This window comes from Scophthalmus maximus, chromosome 11, assembly GCF_022379125.1.
Source record: "Scophthalmus maximus strain ysfricsl-2021 chromosome 11, ASM2237912v1, whole genome shotgun sequence".
In the NCBI taxonomy this organism is placed as follows: Eukaryota; Metazoa; Chordata; class Actinopteri; order Pleuronectiformes; family Scophthalmidae; genus Scophthalmus; species Scophthalmus maximus.
In genome coordinates, this window is record NC_061525.1 from 23,066,941 (window position 1) to 23,090,376 (window position 23,436).

At 43.5% G+C, this 23,436-nt stretch overlaps 1 protein-coding gene across 4 annotated transcripts; it reads left to right on the forward strand.

Annotated features, from left to right (window-relative positions):
• Positions 1–667: 667 nt before the first annotated feature.
• LOC118299485 (clathrin heavy chain 1) lies at positions 668–22,975 on the forward strand. 4 transcript variants are annotated; one of them, XM_035623288.2, is made up of 34 exons: positions 668–1,068; positions 3,365–3,572; positions 3,964–3,966; positions 7,124–7,392; positions 7,495–7,656; positions 7,797–7,910; positions 8,007–8,180; positions 8,941–9,138; positions 9,227–9,427; positions 9,537–9,689; positions 9,810–9,932; positions 10,045–10,182; positions 10,329–10,493; positions 10,585–10,765; positions 10,857–11,020; positions 11,108–11,233; positions 11,365–11,507; positions 11,610–11,844; positions 11,934–12,056; positions 12,169–12,314; positions 12,415–12,598; positions 12,681–12,873; positions 12,973–13,130; positions 13,228–13,392; positions 13,519–13,626; positions 13,734–13,901; positions 14,013–14,162; positions 14,266–14,397; positions 14,602–14,712; positions 15,298–15,468; positions 15,557–15,778; positions 17,295–17,315; positions 21,436–21,511; positions 22,309–22,975. In XM_035623288.2, the coding sequence occupies exons 1-34, from the start codon at positions 1,027–1,029 to the stop codon at positions 22,437–22,439; spliced, it is 5,058 nt and encodes a 1,685-aa protein (XP_035479181.1). In that variant the 5' UTR covers positions 668–1,026; the 3' UTR covers positions 22,440–22,975. The 4 variants fall into 4 exon arrangements, with proteins under 4 accessions (XP_035479181.1, XP_035479182.1, XP_035479183.1 ...); XM_035623289.2 differs by lacking the exon at positions 3,964–3,966; XM_035623290.2 differs by lacking the exon at positions 17,295–17,315 and having other exon boundaries at positions 669–1,068.
• The last annotated feature ends 461 nt before the right edge of the window (positions 22,976–23,436 follow it).

The following is a 23,436-nucleotide window of genomic DNA, read 5'->3' on the forward strand; positions in this document are numbered from 1 at the left end:
AACTCGAAACCTACTTGTTTTCTAAAATGTTTGGCAACACATTCTTCCAGTAGATTTGAAAAAACGTGCACAGTCCCTACATCCATCAGTAGCCTCCAATTCTCCCAGATGAGACGTAATATATCACAGATCTCATTTTAACCAGAACATTATTAAGTTTGAGTGAGAAAAATGAAAAATAGGCTGTAATAACGAGAAAAAACCTAAGATATTTTTTATTCCATGCATGTAGCAGGCAAGATATATACACCGAATTAGAAAAAGAATATAGAATAAAATAAAACAAAATTCACACTATTTACAATAAACATCGGGGTCACAGATGGTTAAATGTGAGTGTGGTGGATTTCTTTAATATAACATGTAACATTAACAATTTTCTCCTTGAGGGTTAATAGTTGGACTAAATCTAAAATATCCTAATTATGTTAAAAAAAAAAGTAGTTTTTTGTAGTTTGCTAATTGGGTGCGGAACTGACGAACGTGGACCAATTAGGTGTCGCTTTTTATGATGTAGACAACGGTCTGTGAAGAGATATTAATTGTTATTTTATATTTTTTTATTATTTTTATTATATTTTTATTTTTTTATATAATAAATTGGTCACATCCATGTTGATCATCGGATGCTTCCGGTCTGGGGGGGGGGAAAGAAGCTCTGAGCCGTTTCCGCCGCCATTGCGGATTTGGGACAGCAGATCATCCGCCGCCATCCGTCGATGCGGTGCGGGAAGCGCACACACGGACGCGGGGACACAACTTGACAACACTTCGCTGGTTCCACTTTTAATCGGAAACGCGATCAAATAAAAAATAAAAACCGCATTTTACATTTGTAATCGTGGCTTTTTTTCTTCCCCCCCAACCACCAATTTCCACCGATTTGGCTCCGACCTTAACGCGCACAGTGAAGGAGGTCGCAGCTAGCGCGGTGCTACTTGCCTAGCTAGCTAGCGAGCTGCACGGCTACGGCTATCTTTCTTCCAGGGACTCCGGAGAAGCTCAGAGGGGGAAAAACACGCAGCCATGGCTCAGATCCTACCCATCCGCTTCCAGGAGCACCTGCAGGTATGTCAGGGGGCAAAGGCCCCTAAAAAAGCAACACGACCACCACCACACCTCCCGCCTCTCTGCTGGCCGATTTACCGGCTTAACCGTCGTTTGACAGCGATGCTAGGCTAGGCTAGGCTAAGCTAAGCTAAGCTAAGCGTCAATACCCGCAGCAAATGAATGACCTCCCCTCCCCCGTTTAAGCTAGCGGCTAGCTCGCTAGCTTCGCAGGCTCTGACAGCTCTCATTCATTTGTCGGCGACGGAGGCTCGTCGGGTGTTTAGCTGCCGCCGAACACCGGGGAGAGGATGACGAGAAGCCGGTTAGCGTTCAAAAGATTTGTATTTTCATCGTTTATTTTGCTGACCTTCAGTGAGCAGTTGTGGGGCTTATACGCTGTGCTACACGTCGGGTGACGGCTAGCTACTAGCAACATCGGCTGGAGCTAAACCGCGACAGTTGGTGTCGTGAACGAAATGTTGATGAACCGCAGCTTTTTGTAAGACCACAATGTTATTATCACACCGACCATCCGATGATGCTGATGATGATGATGATGATGTCGTGTCAAGTGAGTGACTGGACCCCGTGTCGTGTAACGATAATATTGTGTCACGACAGGCGCTCTTTTGTTTCTTTTTCTTTTCTTTTTTTTACATATTCTGTTTGTTCTTCTCAATGTGACATGTGATCACCTCATCCTCCTGTCCAAGGTGAACCAGGTGGTCCAAACCATGCTGTCACAAATTACATCATTTTGTTCTTACCCCCCTCTCTCTCTAATACACATACTTCATATTTATTTATTTCAATAGTTCAGTCGTGTTCAAGCTCATCCGGTGCGTGGTTATAAATGTCGGTGTGCTCAATCTTCTTCTAAGAAATCAGTTGTTTTTTTTAATGTCATGAACCAATGCATCCTTCCTCCCGTGACCTTTAGGCCATGAAGGTGGGATTTATAGCTGTATTCATATCAGGTACAGACACATCATAAACTGGCACCTGGGTCTCTGTGACTCTGTCTGCATCACGGCCTGTTGCCCTTGACGGATGATGATGCTGTGCCACAACTATAACCCAGGGCTGTTCATAAAGTTATATCAACAGAGGTTTTCATGTGTTTAGAAAAGCTTTTGGAGCCGACTTACTGTATCTTCAGAGCCCAGCTTCGTAGCTTTCATGCCCACCAGACTAATAATACAATTTCCTTAAGATTTATCAAGGAGGAAACTTTACATTGGATGACGTCGGCCGATATGAGCCTTTCACAGACATAGCGGGTATCTGCTCTTATGTTTACCAATATGAAAATCTTTTATTGTACAGAATAAACAATGCAGAAAAGAAATGTGCATGTGTGTTTACATTTTACGTTTATGTTCCTAATTCCAGTTCTATATATTTGCTTGTATTTGCGTTTTCTTTTTTATTTAGTTATTTATGATAAAGTTTACGGCTAAACTAAAATATCAAGCCTCAATGACATTTCTCTGTCATAAAGGTTTGATAACGACATTATTGCGAATCAGTGACAGATTCAAAAATCAGGGTTCCTACGCAGTATGGAAAAGTCTGGAATTTGATTTTAGTAATATCCAGGTCTGGATAAGTTTTGGGAAAAGAGGAAAAGAGTGTATTGAAAAAAATATTTGTTTCCAGACTGAAGTGTAAACAGACTGCACGGCTACATTCAAAGATTTTAGAAAACGTCGCCAAAAATTACTGAGTTTAAATATCAAAAAAAGTAAATTATTTATCGACATAATAACATTTACTTCTACAATTATATTATATAGAATAACTTATTAAATTAATTTCATCTAGCTATTTGAATTGGTTGACCATTGTGTTCTGTAAAATCTACAGAGGAGTCTGGAAAATGTAGAAACACTGCAATATATATATATATATATGTAGCAGGAAATCTTATACGTCCTAATATCAATATTGGTATCGGCCCCCCAAAATCCATATCAGTCGGGCTCTAGTCAATATGTAATAATAACTTGTCTTGTCCTTCCCAGGGTTTAATGCAGGCAAACGTACTGGTTCCTTACGCTTGTTGTGCCATAAATTAAAACAAGTAGCATTTACGTAAAAAAAGAAAACCATATTTTTTTAGTAAAATTATGGGTCATGGTTACTTATATAATTATTTTTTCCAGTGTAACTGGCAAATCTGACAAATAGGGCCTCTTTTAACTTGTTTTGCGTGTTGAATGACGTCCCCTGGTCGCTGGAAACATGTCTTGTATTGTACATTAAACCACGAGCTGCTTCTAAAAAATATTTTTCTGCATATTAAATTTCCCAGCTCCAGAACCTGGGAATCAACCCGGCCAACATTGGATTCAGCACTCTCACCATGGAGTCGGACAAGTTCATCTGCATAAGAGAGAAGGTGGGCGAGCAGGCCCAGGTGGTCATCATAGACATGGCCGACCCCAACAACCCCATCCGCCGGCCCATCTCTGCCGACAGCGCCATCATGAACCCGGCCAGCAAAGTGATCGCCCTCAAAGGTAAGAAAACCTGCTAAAAATGCACATGTAGCACAAAGAGTGTGCCACCTAGAGAGGGAGAGAGGGGAGTGTTCTAGTTTTATCTTTCTAAATTAGCTATCGTGCTCTTCAAATACAATATGTTAAAATATCGTTTGTGTTGTGTAGCCGTCACAGTCTGCTTCTCATTTTGATGTTCATATGTAGACCACCTCATTTGTTTGTCAACAAAAAAGAATGACTTAAATCAGTTGGAACTAAATTCGTACTATCAAATTAAAATGTACGAGACATATTGATATTGCAGGAGACATAGATATAGAATCGGTGCCAGTGAAATGTCACGCTGTCACAAATGCTTTGTCTATTTTTGCTTCTTTTTTCATTTCTTCCTGCTTTCTTATGTTTGCAGACGGTGAGTTGAATTTTACATTTCATGAGTGTGATCTTTGTACAGTATGCACATGTCTTGGGATGTCTCTGCACAGAACAGATTTCTTTTAAAAGAGTGCTTGAATTATTTACTGGGGTGACACAATCAGGGCATAGAACAAAATAAGAGGGCAGCTTTATAAGCCTTTATCTAATTTTTAATTTTTATGTTGTGTGTGTGTGTGTGGGTGGGTGGGTGTTTGTCCCATGTGCTGCACCGTATGTTATGTTACAGCTAACCATTTTCTCAAAGTACTGTGCTTCAGATGTTTAAGTGATGTTGTGTTTTTCATCCTCAGTACAGTAGGAAAAATAGCAGTTAAAGGCTTAAAAGGTTTTTCACATTATGAATATGTAGCAATCATAGACTGTAGGTCTACATCCGCAGTGTAGTTGAATGAATACACACAGTTGGTGTTTAAAAAACAAACATCCCAGGAGTTGATTGAAATATCAAACCTTTAGTCAAATATGGGTTTTGTGTGAAAGGATATAAAGATGTAAACTGATCAAATTTTAATAATAATTTTAAAAAGCAACATTCAACAATAGAAAGCACATGTCGGTTTTAAACCGTCATTCACAAGCTGAATAACAGAATATACCGAAAAAACGTTAAATTTAAAAAATCAGGTGAGTTTTCAGAACGGTCCCAAAATATTCTTTGCCTTGGAAAATGGTTGGTAGTAATGTATATGTGTAGGAAAATGACTAAATCATGAAAAAAAATTATATTGTTATTTAAACAATGGAGAAAATCAAGCAAGCAGCTGCATCCAGGCCAGTCTTGAATTTAAAACATATGCTTTTATGTATTGGCTTTCTTTTGGACATGTTTGACTAATTGTCCTGAGAATTAAGTGGAATATTAGGATACATTATTAATATTTATATGTATAAATAATGTCTGTGCATTCATATTGATTTGTAGATTATGCTCACAATGTCTGTGCTGATCGGACTTGAGCGCTATGTTGTTTTTTGTTTGTTTCTCTAACACCTTTTTATTTATTTTTTTAATATATCCTAATCTAGCCAAAATTTCAATTAAGTTACTGTTTGTATACCATTTAACATTTTTTTTACTCTGGCGCCCTTGGTGGCATCATCAAAGACACCAGCAGGGGTCTGAATGCACTAAATGCATATAAGTAATAGGGATAAGCACAGCTGCTGATTATCAGTACATGAAAATTAGAAATTGTTTAATTACTCTGGCTCCCAGTAAGAGAGTGAAACTGAGATGAAATGTGATTTGGTTCTTAGTTTACGAAACAATAGTGTAGTTGAGGACTAAATCTGCAACATGTAAAATATGCAAATACTAATGATGACATCAGGGATTAACCTGACACATCAAATGAATGTGCAGCTCCAGTAGATCCTGTAGATTGTCACTTCCTCCATTTGTCCTGTGTTTCTCTGTAAGCTTCATTCTTATCTAGCAAACACTCACATTGATGACAGTGAACACATTTTCATACTTGGAGACTGTAACTTTAGATTATATATAGTGACTGGGTGTATAGACCCTTAATATGTCAGAGGATTAGTCTTAGTTGCTTATAAAACTTTAAGGCTTCAATTTATGTGTTGAATTAGGGCAGATTTAAGTTAAGAGAAGCAGAATCAAGCACAAAATATTCTTCAAACCATTTTACTGTAGTTGTTTGCTCTAGACAAATTACACATTGTCACTCCACTTCTTTCCCCCTGGTTTGTTTCATGTATTTTCCAGTGTACCAAGCGTTTGTTCAGAAATGTCACTAATGTAGACGTGAGCCATCGTCATTCATATGCTGTGTTAGTTATGAATCACAGTTAATTATTATTATTATAGGGTTTAGCTGCTGACTGAATCTAAATTATATCTCGGGGGCTGAAAAGAGTTCTTACTGACCTGGAGGTGTGAGTGCGTCCGTCCAGCCTCCTTCCCCCATCATCACATCTGTTTGTTGTGCTTTGTGGTCTTCTGTTGCCTAATCTGCATTCAGACCCAAACTAAAATTCCCACGTCCCTGCTGTCTTAAGGATTACATTTCAGTGTGAATCCCTAAAGATCTGTAACCAACAGGCACGCCTGGTGTGGGTGGACACGGGCCTCACTCTGACTCGCACTGGGCAACATGTTTCATCTGCTAACATTAGTTGGTTTGGATGGAAAGATTATTCTGAACCAATTTCTTGAATTGGTGGTCAAATTGCTTCCAGGAAGAAACAGTTTGAGTGATAGATCTGCACAGCATTTTACATCCGACGAGACTGAAGTTTTATAATTTCAAAAAAAATCAACACTGTGACAATAAATTTGAATCATCTAGTTGTACGGTCACCAGAACCAATAATAATATTACCACTGTTCACAAATTAAATCTGCCCGAACTCTGCAGCCTGCACTTAATTCGCCAACGCAGCAAGATTGCATGATGTTGCGTTGTGGAAAAGTTGAGCAACGTTCAACTTTTTTTTTTAACCTCCCTCAGAAAATAAATGAGGGGCTGCATTATTCTAATTTTTTTTGACGCAGTCAGTCAAACAGTGAAATCTGTTTTGATTTTTTAGATGAGTGTAGAGCCCGACCGATACTATGCATATATGTTTACATTTTATGTAAAATAAACGTTTTTTATAAGTTCTGTGTATTTGTATTTTCAATTTATAGTTATTTGTGATAAAGTTCATGGTTAAACTAAAATATCAAGCCTCTATTACATGTCTTTGTCATAAAGGTTTGATAACGACATCTTAGGAATCATTGACAGATTTAAAAAAAATATATATATATATCGGCCGATGTATCGTATCGGGAATCTTGTACTCCCAAATATCGGCAGATATGTGACTCTAGATGAGTGACTTCAAATTCAGCTGATCAGATGTAACTGAATGCAGATCTACCACTGAAGTGGTTTTGCCCATTTTTTGTTTGGTCTTGTCTTGACACTGGTCCCAGCTTCTTGTATAATCCGTCAGTGTCATTCCAACCGAATCCCTGACCACCAACCTTTCTCCACTAATTGGATTTTGGTGTTTTTGCTGTGGGGGTCGTCCGTGGTAGCTTTAATCACTAAAACGTTTGTTTTTTTACTAACAATTCATCGCCGTACGTTTAACCTCGGGGCTCTTGGAAACGTTTTCAGCTGCAAAGACGCTGCAGATCTTCAACATCGAGATGAAGAGCAAGATGAAGGCTCACACCATGACGGATGACGTGACCTTCTGGAAGTGGATCTCGCTCAACACGGTGGCGCTGGTCACGGACAACGCCGTCTACCACTGGAGCATGGAGGGCGACTCCCAGCCGATCAAAGTGTTCGACCGACACTCCAGCCTGGCGGGCTGCCAGATCATCAACTATCGCACCGACGCCAAACAGAAGTGGCTGCTGCTCATCGGCATTTCGGCACAGGTGAATGAACTCACTTGTACTTACTCAAGAAACTACACTTATTACTTTTATACAGTTTTGAAAACCTAACTCGTGGGCTTTTCTCTCTCTCCTCCTCTCCAGCAAAACCGTGTGGTCGGAGCCATGCAGCTGTACTCGGTGGACAGGAAGGTGTCCCAGCCCATCGAGGGCCACGCCGCCGGCTTCGCCCAGTTCAAGATGGAGGGCAACACCGAGGAGTCGACTCTGTTCTGCTTTGCTGTGCGAGGACAGGCGGGAGGAAAAGTACGTATGAAATTTCTGTCACTGTCACAAAGTCTCACAAAGAAAGAGACTCCAAGATAAAGATTTTCAAATCAAATGTACTGCATTTAAGAAAAAAAACAACCTTGTTTCATGACTTTGTCCCCTTTTTATGCTTCCAGCTGCATATCATTGAAGTGGGAACTCCGCCCACTGGGAACCAGCCATTTCCAAAGAAAGCTGTGGATGTTTTCTTCCCTCCAGAAGCCCAGAATGATTTTCCTGTTGCCATGCAGGTACAAAAAACTCCTTACAAGGAGACAAGTAGAGACCGTACATGTTTACTTGTTTGCCTATGTTCTCTAACCATTCTTCTCTTCCCGTTCATCCAGATCAGCTCAAAGCAGGACGTCGTCTTTCTCATCACCAAGTACGGCTACATCCACCTGTACGACCTGGAGACCGGCACCTGCATCTACATGAACAGGATCAGCGGGGAGACCATCTTCGTCACCGCCCCCCACGAGCCAACAGCCGGCATCATCGGAGTCAACAGAAAAGGACAGGTACCGTATTCTAACGCACACACTCTGCTAGATATTCAGTTCAATGTCACAGAGGAGCAAAGAAATCAGGAAATATTCACAATTAAGAAGCTGAAATCAGAGAATTATAACCTTTTTCTTCTTCATAAAAACATCTTGAAGCAATTAATCGATTAACTGATGGAGCTCTACTATACAAGAATAAAGAATTCACATAAAATAGTTATCCACCCTCCGTGTGGTACAGTATGTCGGACACTCTCAGCGTTGGGTCCTCGGGTGTTTGCTCTGTGACCTTGACAGAGGGAAAGAAAATCTGTGAAAAAATATCAAACCGTACTGTAGCAACATCAATGGTGTCAGGCAGCATGTGAAAGTCCCAGCAGGAGGCTCTAAGCTCGGCCGAGGCAGACGACACCAATCTAATCCTGTTATTGCTCCTGCCTCTCACCTGCAGCTCGGCCACATGCAGCTCAGTATAACGCACGCACACACACAAGACTGACTGACTTGACAAGTACAAGTCTTAGAATGTAATTCTCTTAAATCTATTTTTGCTTACAGAGAACGTGAACTTGGTTTTTAAATCCAAGTGTTCCAACAATTTACTGTGGATGAATCTCTGTAGTTGTTTTGGGTTAAGAATGACTCTTTTTGGATATTTATATTCATTTGCTTTAGTCTTAACTGTGTTTTGTTAATGAAATGTGGAATAAAATGAAAGTACAACATACACACTGCATTTACCTACAATAAATTAAGCACGTGTCTTCTCCTCCAGGTGTTGTCGGTGTGCGTGGAGGAGGAGAACATCATTCCCTACATCACCAACGTGCTCCAGAACCCAGACTTGGCTCTGCGCATGGCCGTCCGCAACAACCTGGCCGGCGCAGAGGAGCTGTTCGCCCGCAAGTTCAACACGCTCTTCGCTGCGGGGAATTACTCTGAAGCCGCCAAGGTGGCGGCCAACGCTCCCAAGGTACTGCTGTTGCTGCTGGGGGGGGGCTGGCGGTGCCCGGAGCCGGGTCGGGCAAAGTTACACTACTAAATATGTTTTTATTCTCCAGGGTATCCTGCGGACCCCGGACACCATCCGTCGGTTCCAGAGCGTTCCGGCTCAGCCGGGCCAGACGTCTCCCCTGCTCCAGTACTTTGGCATCCTGCTGGACCAGGGCCAGCTCAACAAGTTTGAGTCTCTGGAGCTGTGCAGGCCCGTCCTGCAGCAGGGCCGCAAGCAGCTGCTGGAGAAGTGGCTGAAAGAAGACAAGGTGTGTGTCGACCTTAGATTAAATATTTTCACTTCTAATGTTTAAGTTTGTCTCTTGATTCACTCTGTCGCTTTGATCCTCAACATGATTTTCTTCCGTGCGCCTGCAGCTCGAGTGCTCCGAGGAGCTCGGCGACTTGGTGAAGTCCGTCGATCCCACTCTCGCCCTCAGCGTCTACCTCCGAGCCAACGTCCCCAACAAGGTTATCCAGTGCTTCGCGGAGACCGGTCAATTCCAGAAGATTGTCCTCTACGCCAAGAAGGTTTGTGACCGCGTCTGGTAACCCGTGTTCCACTGTTGTCTTTGCCTTTTGTTATCTGGTTCCACTGACTCCTCAGAGATGTAGGGCTGTTGATTTTTAAAGTTCTGTTTGTCTCTGTAGGTGGGCTACACTCCAGACTGGATCTTCCTGCTCAGGAACGTGATGCGGATCAGCCCGGAGCAGGGACTCCAGTTCTCTCAGATGCTGGTTCAGGACGAAGAGCCACTCGCTGACATCACACAGGTAAAAAAAAAAACCTAAAAAAAAAACCTCATCATCAGGAAATGTTTCAGAAGCAGAATGATGCTGCAGTTACCAAACTATAAATGTTTAATTTTTTTCCTCATGTCTCCAGATTGTTGACGTGTTCATGGAGTACAACCTGATCCAGCAGTGCACATCCTTCCTGCTTGACGCCCTGAAGAACAACAGACCCATGGAGGGGCCACTGCAGACACGCCTGCTGGAAATGAACCTGGTCCACGCACCACAGGTACAGAAACGTGTGAATATATATCAGATCTTAATATGACGACTATCCAACTTTTTGTCATCGTCATGTCGTCGCAAAGGTTTCTCGTTTGCAACGCTTTTCTACGACGCTGACAACGTCTTGTGTCACTGCGTCACGTCTCTCAGGTTGCAGATGCCATCCTGGGCAACCAGATGTTCACCCACTATGACCGTGCACATGTGGCCCAGCTGTGTGAGAAGGCCGGTCTCCTGCAGAGGGCGCTGGAACACTACACCGACCTGTACGACATCAAGCGCGCTGTGGTGCACACGCACCTGCTCAACCCAGAGGTACGGTACACACCGAGCAAAACACAAGAAAATACTCACACGAACGAAAAAAAATCCTTTTGTTTATTCAATTTTTTATTTTTCTCTCCAGTGGTTGGTGAACTTCTTTGGCTCCTTGTCGGTGGAGGACTCTCTGGAGTGTCTGAGGGCCATGCTGTCGGCCAACATTCGCCAGAACCTACAGATCTGCGTGCAAGTGGCCTCCAAGTACCACGAGCAGCTCAGCACTCAGTCGCTCACGGAACTCTTTGAGTCGTTCAAAAGTTTTGAGGGTGAGCTGGCGATACAAACAGAAAAACACATTTGCAGAGCAACCTTACCTTCTCTTGTTGATGTTTAAAAAGATTTTTTTTTTGTTTGCAGGTTTGTTCTACTTCCTGGGTTCCATTGTGAACTTCAGCCAGGATCCAGAGGTCCACTTCAAATACATCCAGGCCGCCTGCAAGACTGGCCAGATCAAAGAGGTGGAGAGAATCTGCCGAGAGAGCAACTGTTACGACCCCGAGCGCGTGAAGAACTTCCTCAAGGTCAGAAATCAGCCCAGTGCACAAGAAAACATTTCACTAAAAATGGTACGAGCAATACCAATATTTACCAATTTCCATTTTCTACAGGAAGCCAAGCTGACCGACCAGCTGCCTCTGATCATCGTGTGCGATCGCTTTGACTTTGTCCACGACCTAGTGCTGTACCTGTACCGCAACAGCCTGCAGAAGTACATCGAGATATACGTGCAGAAGGTACGTTACTGTTCTCCGACTGACTCTGAAACTCCATCCTGTCGTTTCCTTTTCATCTTAACATTTATTCTGCCTCAGACGTTGGTCTTTTCCTGAATGGATCAGTAACCTTGAGGATCCTTTTCATCCAGGTGAACCCGAGCCGTCTGCCCGTCGTCATTGGAGGGTTGCTGGATGTCGACTGTGCCGAGGACGTGATTAAGAACCTGATCATGGTGGTGAGAGGACAGTTCTCCACGGATGAACTGGTTGCTGAAGTGGAGAAAAGAAATCGGTAAGAAAAGGAACTCCACGGACTGCGTAGTAAAGCGGGAATCAAGTCATTCCTCAAATGTTTTAGTGCTCAGCATCATGAGAAATCCTTTCCTTTCTCCAGACTGAAGCTGCTGCTGCCGTGGTTGGAGGCTCGCATTCACGAAGGTTGCGAGGAGCCCGCCACCCACAACGCTCTGGCCAAGATCTACATCGACAGCAACAACAACCCGGAGCGCTTCCTGCGGGAGAACCCCTTCTACGACAGCCGCGTGGTGGGGAAGTACTGCGAGAAGAGGGACCCCCACCTGGCCTGCGTGGCCTACGAGCGAGGACAGTGTGACCAGGAGCTGATCCACGTGAGTCTAAACTTTAAAAACCGCACTCGCAACGTAAAGAGAAACTGTTGATGATGTGGACAATATGAACTCTTTTGTCTTCGCTTTAGGTCTGCAATGAGAACTCGCTGTTCAAGAGTCTGTCCCGCTACCTTGTTCGCCGCAAGGACCCCGAGTTGTGGGCCAGTGTGCTGCTGGAGACCAACAACTACAGGAGACCCCTCATCGACCAGGTGCCACTTATTATTATTCTACCTGAGATACTTTCCATAGCTTGTTAATTGGGGGTTACATAGAATTCCTGATGTTGTATGTTTAGCTCTGTTGTCCCTCTCTCCGCTGCAGGTCGTCCAGACGGCCTTGTCCGAGACCCAGGATCCAGAGGAGGTGTCCGTCACCGTCAAGGCTTTCATGACCGCCGACCTTCCCAACGAGCTCATCGAGCTGCTGGAGAAGATTGTCCTGGACAACTCTGTCTTCAGCGAGCACAGGTGAGAACAGACGCTACCTGTATAATCCCATGTGTTTTTTGGGGACTTGCTTGACACTAGACACTCACTCACAGAAACTTCCTCCTTGTCTTTATTCCAGAAACCTCCAGAACTTGCTCATCCTGACGGCCATTAAAGCCGATCGGACGCGTGTCATGGAGTACATCAACCGCCTGGACAACTACGACGCGCCCGACATCGCCAACATCGCCATCAGCAACGAGTTGTTCGAAGAGGCCTTCGCTATTTTCAGAAAATTTGACGTGAACACCTCAGCCGTGCAGGTCGGTGGATTACCGCTCGACTAATGATGTTCTGTAGCTCGGCGCGGTATGAACTGAGTGTCGTGTCTCTTTCTTCATGCAGGTCTTGATCGAGCACATCGGGAACCTGGACAGAGCTTACGAGTTCGCCGAGCGCTGCAACGAGCCTCCGGTGTGGAGTCAGCTGGCGAAGGCCCAGCTTCAGAAGGGTCTCGTGAAGGAAGCCATCGACTCCTACATCAAGGCCGACGACCCGTCTGCTTACATGGAAGTGGGACAGGCCGCGGCCCAGAGCGGTAAGAGGAACTTTTTAATCCGTCTTGTTAGATACCGTTTTTATTGTTGTGGAAAGAGAAGTTCGACGTGCTCATGGAACTGATTTGTTGTGTTTGCAGGAAACTGGGAGGACCTGGTGAAGTTTCTGCAGATGGCCCGTAAGAAGGCCCGCGAGTCGTACGTGGAGACGGAGTTGATCTTCGCCCTGGCCAAGACCAACCGCCTAGCCGAGCTGGAGGAGTTCATCAACGGACCCAACAACGCTCACATCCAGCAAGTAGGTTCCACTGGGGGAAGCAGCCGCAGATAAAATGACAAGCTCGCTGTTGCCACCAAAACTGATCGTGCTTCTTGTTCTGTTTCTGTCCCGCAAGGTGGGTGACCGGTGCTATGACGACAAGATGTACGACGCGGCCAAGCTGCTGTACAACAACGTGTCCAACTTCGGCCGCCTTGCCTCCACTCTGGTCCACCTGGGTGAGTACCAGGCCGCTGTGGACGGAGCGCGCAAGGCCAACAGCACCCGCACCTGGAAGGAGGTGAGGAGTCACGATACATTGGAGAACTTCAGAGCTCAAACAGAAATGTCACTAACCCCCTACTACTTGTGCGCCGTCTTCACACCTTTACGAAACTCACTGAACTTGATTCCTTTGCTCTTCCAGGTGTGTTTTGCTTGCGTAGAGGGGAAGGAGTTCCGTCTCGCCCAGATGTGCGGCCTACACATCGTCGTCCACGCCGACGAGCTTGAGGAGCTCATCAACTATTACCAGGTACGAGGGCTGTTTAACTTAGAGGTCAATGTGAAGTAACGTGTATCAGGAAGCAGAAACAGCTTTGTGGGTCTGCGTCTTTATTGAATCTGCCTGAATCCGTTCAGGACCGCGGCTACTTTGAGGAGCTGATCACCATGCTGGAGGCCGCTCTCGGGCTGGAGCGGGCGCACATGGGCATGTTCACCGAGCTGGCCATCCTCTACTCCAAGTTCAAGCCCCAGAAGATGAGGGAGCATCTGGAGCTCTTCTGGTCCCGCGTCAACATTCCAAAGGTATATAGGCGAGCAGAAAAAAAACAACGAGCAACTCGAGTTATCACCAACTGTATGTCGTACCTATGTAACAAACCTTTGTGTGTGTGTGTGTGTGTGTGTGTGTGTCAGGTTCTCAGGGCAGCGGAGCAGGCCCACCTCTGGGGGGAGCTGGTGTTCCTCTACGACAAGTACGAGGAGTATGACAACGCCATCATCACCATGATGAGCCACCCGGCCAATGCCTGGAAGGAGGGCCAGTTCAAAGACATCGTCACCAAGGTGGGGAAAAAATGGATGCTGGTTATCATTCTGATAACAAGTTCTACTGTTAACATCAGTGCCAACGTTTGAGTGACAAGTACGTGTTTTTTTTCCACTGCAGGTGGCCAACGTGGAGCTCTACTACAAAGCCGTCCAGTTTTATCTGGAGTTCAAACCGTTGTTACTCAACGACCTGCTCATCGTCCTCTCGCCGAGACTCGACCACACACGCGCCGTCAACTTCTTCAGCAAGGTTCTGGACTAATGTTGCTTTTCTGTAAACATTTCTCAAAAGTGTTTGTTGGAATTAAATATCACCTTTCATCAGAAAACGTCATTACGAAATTATGTCTTATGTTGGATGACTTGTTTGCACATATAGTATGTAGTTGATAGAAAATGGTAATTGACAAAGAAAAATAGTTAATAATGGGTTTTTTTCTGATACATTGTTTAGGTGAAACAGCTGCCTCTCGTGAAACCGTACCTCAGGTCTGTCCAGAATCACAACAACAAGTCGGTGAACGAGGCACTGAACAACCTCTTCATCATCGAGGAAGACTATGCGGTATGTTTATGATGATAAATGATGTTGTCCATCGTGAATCATAATAGATATTTAAAGAACCGCTTCCAGTCACGTTTTAAAGTATTTAAAAATAATCTCCTATGCCTAATATATTTATTTTAACATTTTTACAACACCCTCTGAAATGGGGACGTCCTCTCGTGGATGCTAACTGCTAATGCTAACACTGTGTGTCTACTGACACACCTGCCGTCCTCTCATGGACGTGCTTCCTCTGCTGCACTGGAAATTTCAGGTTTCTTTGCCTCACATTTGCATATTGGACAGCGATTGTTTCTTTTGTACTTGTGACGTTCCAAATCTAGCTTGAACAGGATTCGTTTGAATTTGAAATTGCAGAGCAGTGAAACAGAAATCTTCTCCTCCTGGAGAGGAATGTGATCACACCAGATACAAGTCCCTGTAGTCAATGTCAGACATGTTAGAGGACAGAAACAGAAGAAAAACACTTTTCTGAGTTGAGGGGGACTTCAACAGTTATCTGCTTTTTTAAACATCGATCTCTTACTGTACAAGACACAAAATGTCACGTCGTATTTTAACGTCTCTCTCCCTCTTACCCAGGCGCTGCGTGCTTCCATTGACGCCTACGACAACTTTGACAACATCTCACTGGCCCAGGGCCTGGAGAAGCACGAGCTGATCGAGTTCCGGAGGATCGCGGCCTACCTCTTCAAGGGCAACAACCGCTGGAAACAGAGCGTGGAGCTCTGCAAGAAGGACAAGCTCTACAAGGTAACCTTTCAGCATTTCTTCCCAAGCATCAGAAACCCCTAGGTCGGTTTATTGACCTGTGACCGCTCCACTCCTCTCCTCTCCGCAGGACGCCATGCAGTACGCGTCCGAGTCCAAAGACATAGAGCTGGCCGAAGAGCTCCTGGCCTGGTTCCTGATGGAGGACAAGAAGGAGTGTTTTGCCGCCTGCCTGTTCACCTGCTACGACCTGCTGCGGCCCGACGTGGTGCTGGAGACCGCCTGGCGACACAACATCATGGACTTCTCCATGCCGTACTTCATCCAGGTCATGAGGGAGTATCTGTCCAAGGTGGGTGTGGCCGGCATGGTAAAAAAACTGCTCACAAGTATAGTCAGAAAGCAGATTTGCTTTGTGAGAAGGTTTTTCCTAAAGAGAGAAGAAATAAATATCAAGACGTGTTATAGAAGCCCCGCAGTATTTCTTTTCCTCCGTTCATGCTCGTCTTCCTCTGCTTCCGTTTAGTCACGTGTCATCGCTGGTGTTTCCCTTTTTCCATTCAAGCTACTTTTCCATACAAATGTGTTTCAATGGGAGATTCATAACTGCCGCGTCACTCGTGTCACGCCATTTATATCTGTCACGTGGCACAAAAAAAAAGGATAGGACCCACCTTAATGTTTTCATGCAGACAACAGAGCCGAGTTTGGGGGAAAAAATTGTTGCATTTATTTGCAAAATTTTGAGGATTTTACAACATCAGATACTTGAGTTGTCTTATAAACAAAGTTACAGTAAAGTAAATTTTCTTGTGGCCGACTACTCATTGTTGTTTGTTGTGGCAAACAAGGAATATATTTATGTATATATATGTATATATATATATATATGTATATATATATGTGTATATATATGTATGTATATATATATGTATATATGTGTATATATATGTATGTATATATATGTATATATGTGTATATATATATATGTATATATATGTGTGTGTGTGTATATATATATATATATATATATATATATATATATATATATATATATATGTGTGTATATATATGTGTATATATATATATATATGTATATATATATATGTATATATATATATATATATGTATATATATATATATGTATTATATTAGAGCCCGGCCGATACTGGATTTTTGGGGGCTGATGCTAATATTGTGCAGTAAAAAAAATTCTGATAGCGATATATATCGGCTGATATATACATATATATATATATACATTTATTTATTTTTTTAATGGCATTGATCCCAAACTTATAGTTATCAAACCCTTGTGACTAAAATGTAGTAGTCTTGACATTTTATAGTTCAACCATGAACTTTATTATAAATAACTGCAAATATTACAAATATGTAGAACTAGAATTAAGACTTTAAACATCATTTTCTATGTAAAATATAAACCGAAACAGAAGTTTTTATATCAGCAAAGCATAAATGCCAATATTGATATTATCGACCAACCAACAGTCAGGCTCTACTTTATATATATATATATATATGAAATTAATAATTTCACTAAGTTTAAGAAGATATCCTTGTATAAACTCACTGTGGGCCGTATTCGTCATTATGTGTATTTTAATGTTTACACTGTTATCACCAATAAGCTGAAATTCACCGAACCTGAATAATCTCAAGTCTGCATTTGTATCAAAAGTGGCGATTATTACCCGCATCTCTCTCTCTCTCTCTCTCTCAGGATGTTTGTGTTTTCTTAAAGTGAAAAGTCTTTTTCTCTCTTTGTCAGTTTCTATTTATGGGAGACTTCCATTTTGTTTTTGGTTTTTTCCTCCTTAAGTTGCCTCTCTGAATTTCCTTTCCAGGTTGAAGCGATAAAGGAAAAGGTGAAAGTCGAATCCATTTTCTAATCTTTCTTTTTGACCCCACCCTCCCACCCCCGTGCCGTAGCGTGTAGTTTGGAGGAGTCAAAAAAATTAGCGGAAACTGCATGACCCCCCCCCTCTCTCCCCTCCCCATGTCACTTTGCTGCTTCTGATCATAAAATTACACATCTCCACTAGTTCACCTACCGACCCACGAGACTCCAGAGCGAGGCTCTTCACACTCGACCCTCAAGACTCGGCTCGGTCTGCTGGTGTCAGTGACTGTGACTTTGGGTTTGACCCCATTCCAAAAAAAAAGTTGTTGGATGGAGATGACGCAAAACCTTGTTATGGTTATATTCCTTAATCTAATATGTCATTATGGCCAATGGTGCGTTCACAACTTGGACACGGCGTGAATATTTTTACGAATATGTAGGTCAAAATTAGGTCTCTGCCAATTTTTTTCGTCTATTAAATTTTTCATTTAGACACGATTGTTCCTTTTCCACCAACACAAAACAGGCTCCGTTGTGGTTAAACGCAACTTTGAACCATTTGGAGTTTTTCTTTGAAATTAAATACGGTTTAAAAACCTGCAAATTTGGTTCGGAGTCGGCACCAACAACAGCTGGTTCTTCAGTACGAGTTGTGATGTCATCGGTGGGCGTGTCTTCTTAGATAAGTCGTTTGTTGTTTCTTTTTTTCTAAATATCATACGTCTTGTACGTGGAAGCCCTCGCGACCGTAAGAAGTTGGTCCGTGATCGTTGTTCTCAAGGTGAGAAACTACCTGCAGAATAAATTCTCGCAGATTAGCGATGCGCCACGCCACCTACCGTTTACTTCCGTTGTGTCCTCCTTTGACGACGTGTCCACGGTTACGATGTTTCCCGCTCAAATAACACTGAACGGAACCGGTTTCGAGAACCAGTTCCACATGAGAACCAGCCTTGACCCTCCGACACCCTGAGCGTCCACTCAAACCCAGCAGCGCTCCTCAGCTCTCCTTCAGGCGTGTGTGTGTGAAGAGCGCCACTCTGGATGAACTGCCTCACCTGCTGCGTTCAGGTGCTTCTCTCACAAGACCTGTAGAAGAATTTTAACACTTGTCTTGTAACAAACACTCAGCTGCAGTCTGCTGCCGGCCAAGGATTAACTCAATAGAGACCCTTTTTCACGGCCGCCATTTTGACATGAACTGGGTCACTATACCTGGAGGGGTAAAAGTTGTACAATGACAACAGAGGTTTTGAATTATTTCAGGAGGTGCATGTTTTCACCCTGAAAATAATAATGTCTTAGATAAATCAAGAGAGGGTGGGGGCATATTTCTATCTGTGGCACAGTAGCAAAGACTGCAGCTCAGTGTAAGACCTAATATCAATAACAGGGTCGCCAATGAGGAAGTTCTTTCAGAGACCGATCTGTGTCCGTCTGTTCTACTGAATGTATATCTACGTCAGAGGAGCACAGACGATAAACACCAATGAGAAATGAGGAGGGGGTGAATGTTCTGTCTCTCTGAGCGTCCTGTGACGTCTCGCCAGACAGACGACCAAAGTGTTTTAGTTTGGGTTTGTTCTTTGGAGAAGTCATGTAGAGCAACAAGCATGCGTCTCCCTCCCCTGGCAGCGTCAGTAGCTCTCAGATCTGGGGGTCAGGGGGTCAGGAGGTCAGCTCAGGTCAGGAGACGTCGTCGTTGGCTGTGCCTGCTGCTGGAAACCTTGAACTGGCTGAACAAACCATCCCCTGCACCTTCTGTCACACTCCTCCACTCTGCCTGTCGTCTGTCTCTCTCTCTGTCTTTCCTTCTTTGTTTCTTTCCCTTTTTCTTTTGTTCTTTCTTTCCTTTTTTCTCTCTTTCCCTATTTCTCCTTTCCTGTCTTTTCCTATCTCTCTTTATTTCTCTCCTCCTTTCTTTTATTCTCTTTCTTTCTTTCCCTCTTTCTTTTTCTTTCTTCCTTCCTCATTCTCTCTTCCTCTTTCATTCTATTTCTTTCTTTGGTTTTCTCCTTTCTTTCATTTTTTTTCTTTCCTTTTTCTTTCTTTCTCTCTTTTTTTCTTCTAGATTTTTTCTCTCATGCCCTCTTTTCTTCTTTCATTCTCTATCTCTTTTTTATCTCTTTTCTTTCTTTATCTCTTTACTTTTTCTCTCTCTTCATAACTTTTCCTTCTCTCTCTCTTCTCCCTTATTCCTAACTTTTCCTTCTCTCTCTCTCTCTTATCCTCTTTCTTTCTTTTTCCCTCTGTCTGTCTGTCTCTCTCTTTCCTTCTCTCTTTATCTCACGCACTCTTCCAGAAGAGCAGAATAACCAAACTGTTGCTTCAGCATGTCTCTCAGCCGTCCAATCAGTAGCCTGTCTTCTCTCTAACCAGACTGACCGACTGTCGAAACTCGACCGTATGTAGAGAACTGAACCCAAACCCGCTGAGAGCAGAAGCTCCTGCATCGCGTCAGGATCTGAGCTGCACAGCATCGTATCTGAAGCTTTTTTCTGCCGGCTGCCTGATTCTTTGAATTGTTTGTAGCTTTTGTCTTTTGTCCTTTTCCCCCCGTCGCGATCTGCCTCTGAGCTGCTGAGCAAATTCTGAAGCACCAAAGACAAACTTATTCTCACGGCTGATCGTTCAAACACGGGCCGTGTCTTCTAATTGATCCGTGTGTGGGGGCGGGACATGCTGAACTGTCACTGTGATTGGTTTTCAAAACACAGGGGCAACTGGGAAACGGAGAGAGCAGGCGAATGGGACACAAAGTGTTTATCACAGTGCTTCATCTCTTTGATACTTTAAAGTACACATTAAACAACAATGCAATTAACTGAATTGTCGTGCTCAGAACTAGATCAACTGACAACCGTTTTGTTTTTTCAGTTTATTAATAACATATTTTTTTCAACTAGAAATTCAGTTTGTGACAACAAACGTTAAGATCAAATTTGTCACTATTTCCTGACCCTAAGATAAATCCTTTAAAAAACCCATATGACCATTTACGTAAACTGGTACTGCGCCTGCCGGTGTAAATCGGAAGCAGGTTGTCTGCTCTGTGGTATGGATGCCATTTGTTTTGAAACTAAAATATTAGTAGTATGGCATATCCATAGACTACAAAAAGCTATAAGGAATCATGAGAATATACTATGAGGCTGAAGTAAGTTTACATAAATGTTTGTGAAGGGAAAACAGAAAGTTACTGTACAAATAGACACATGATGCTTATTTCAAGCTCAAGTTTTACCTTATGAATGTGTTGGTTCCATGCCCTAACCCTTTAGGGAGTTTTCACACTTGAAAGTCCGAACCAACGTTCTTGGTTTTGTTTCATTGTTTACATTTGATCTGGTTAGCTTTGGTTTCAAGTTGCCATTTTGCGAACACACTAAAGAACTTGACATGACACACCTACATCTTGTCGTCATCACCGACATGGTCTGCGTTTCCCTGTACTTGACTCGGGAAGCCTTTTCTTTCCCCTTCTTTTTCTTCTATGATAGCTCGCTGCCTTAACTTCCTGTAATCGATCCAAAAGTCCGAACCATCCCAAAAATTGTTTTTGCTCTGCTAATGAACCGAACCATGGTTCAGTTTGAATGTCCCGAGGAACCTTGCACACCTGCAATTTTGGATGGAACCAAACTGAAAAGTCAGAAGGTCCGGACCAAACGGGGCAGGTGTGAAAACGCACTAAGATTAGACTCAATCTTTCAGAATCCTTTCCGAAAATATTTTTGTATTGCAGGTGAGGGGTTGGTTCTCTACGTACTGTACGTTTCCAACATGTTCGAGTAGATGCTTTTGGGTGGCTGGATGGTGGGACCATTATTACCCTGTAGCCTGATTGTTTTCGTCTCCTCCCCCTAATCCCTAATACTTTCCACAAATGAGTGGGTTCCTATCTGATAGACTCGTCGTAGTCAAGTCGCTCCCTAGTTGTAGTCGCTCCTGCAGTACCACTTTTTATTTTAAATCTGGACTTTATTCGTCTTCGCCTGTCAGGAATGGTCCCATCCGTCAGCCAGTGAAATAACCCAGAGGTCAGTTTGTCTGTTTGTAAAACGAACGAGGCATCTCCAGCCGTTAGCTCTTCGGTGTCGGCCGCAGTCTGACACGTTAACCATTTGTCGTGTCTTCCACAGGTGGACAAACTTGAAGCCTCCGAGTCCCTGAGGAAACAGGAGGAGCAGGCCACGGAGTCTCAGCCCATTGTTTACGGTAAAAAGACCACACGTTGAATTATTGGGGCGGTTATTTCTTCCTGTAAAGCACTTCGTGACGAAAAGAAATGTGCTCTGTATAAAGTTTTTCATAATTATTATTATAGCCTCGCTGTGATGCAGCCCCCACCGGGACATTTAAGCTGTTTTCAGGAATGAATTTGGGGAAATGTTTTGCAATATTGCATAGGAGTTTGCTGTTCAGCAGCAGGAAAAGTTTCAGACAATGTCCGCAGCAATGTTTGTGGACAGGCCCATACTTCACTGCATTCACATCAAACACAAAGAAAATCTTCTCGCTCAATGAGATTACATACAAGGGCAATGCAAAAACGAGCGAGTAGAAGCAAATTTCGGGTCATTCACCTCACGTAACATGAGATGTGCACATCCCGAGAATAACCACCTGTTCTCTGTCGAGGGGAGAGTCTCGACGCTTCTGCGACACCACGTCATGAGTATTTCGCTCGAGTTCAACTATTTCAATGCTTTATGCGAAAGACAGGAATTTGGTCCACTCGACCAAGGTGAAACATTTGGACTCAAGCTAATTATTCACGTGATGCGATGGCGAAAAAAACAATTACCGTTGTCATCCTCCCTAAGTCACAGACTGATTCGTGGGTTGTGTTTACCCACCATACTCACGCGAGTAACTTGCACGAGTAATGTGTCACGAATATCTACTTTGCGTTTTGGTTTGAACGCAGCATTAGAGGGAACCTGGAGAACGTTTTTGACAATGACCACAGCAGCGCTGGTTATTTAAAGGTAATGTTGATGTTTGTGTTGCAGGCACCCCCCAGCTCATGCTAACGTCGGGGACCAACGTGGCCGTGCCCCCCCAGCAGCCCTACGGCTACGGCTACACAGCAGCACCCGGCTACACCCAGCCACCGCAGCCCAACTTCGGTTACGGCATGTGAACACACCACGACTTGACCCGACACCTTCCCTCCATCTGTCCTTCTCTCTCTGTGTTCCTCACCAGCTTCCCATGGTCCTCTACTCACAACAGGGGCCACCGAGCAAAGCGACAGCCCACACTCTGGTTTTCGAGTACTATTTTTTTATTACGTTGTCCCGTTCCAAGAGAAAACATTTAAAACTGCATTGAAGGACTTTTATTTGTGTTGTTTGAAAGGAAAAAAAATTGGACCACGTGTTACGTTTTCTTTGTTTTTCACATTCCATATTTATGACTACTTATTTACAATATTTTTCTGTGTTTACATTTATGTAATTTTTATTGTTTTCTTTTCATTGGTTTATGGTTTTGTGCAGAAGTGGACTTGCTGACGCTCAGCAAAGAACCTTTGAAGTAGGTGGAGGAGCATTGGATTTTGCACTCGTGAAAGAAATTACCGTAGAGAAGCTCTTACTTTTGTCGATGTACTGAACGTGTGAACATGCTTACATTGTCTCGTTTGTCTGTATGATGCATTTCATCATTGTATATTCTGAGAAGAAGAAAAAAATAAGGTTACATATAATATTTGAACATATATTTGAGCCGTTTCGATGGCTAATAGCTAGCAACACTAAGTAATGATAGTATATTCTGCACAGGCGTGTAGCTTTATGGAGTTTTAAATGCATACAGATGTATGTCACGAGTGTGTGTGAGTGTGAGAGAGAGTGTGTGTGACCTGATGGGTCTAAATAAGAATTTTAACTCCCTCTCAGCCTGGACTGGGGCTGAACAATCCAACCCTCCCTAGATGTTATAGCTCTCCGTCATCGGTTCTACGTGTTTCTGGTGACCTTACTTGTGCCGTGTACAGTGCTCGTGTGCGACTGTGTTTATGTATGTGCAAGGACGGGACCACGGCTCCCAGACCCCCAGGGGCCCCCACTAACCCTCACCCCCCTCAACTGTACCATGTTTGTCTGTCTGTGAGTGTGAGTGTGAGTGTGAGTGAG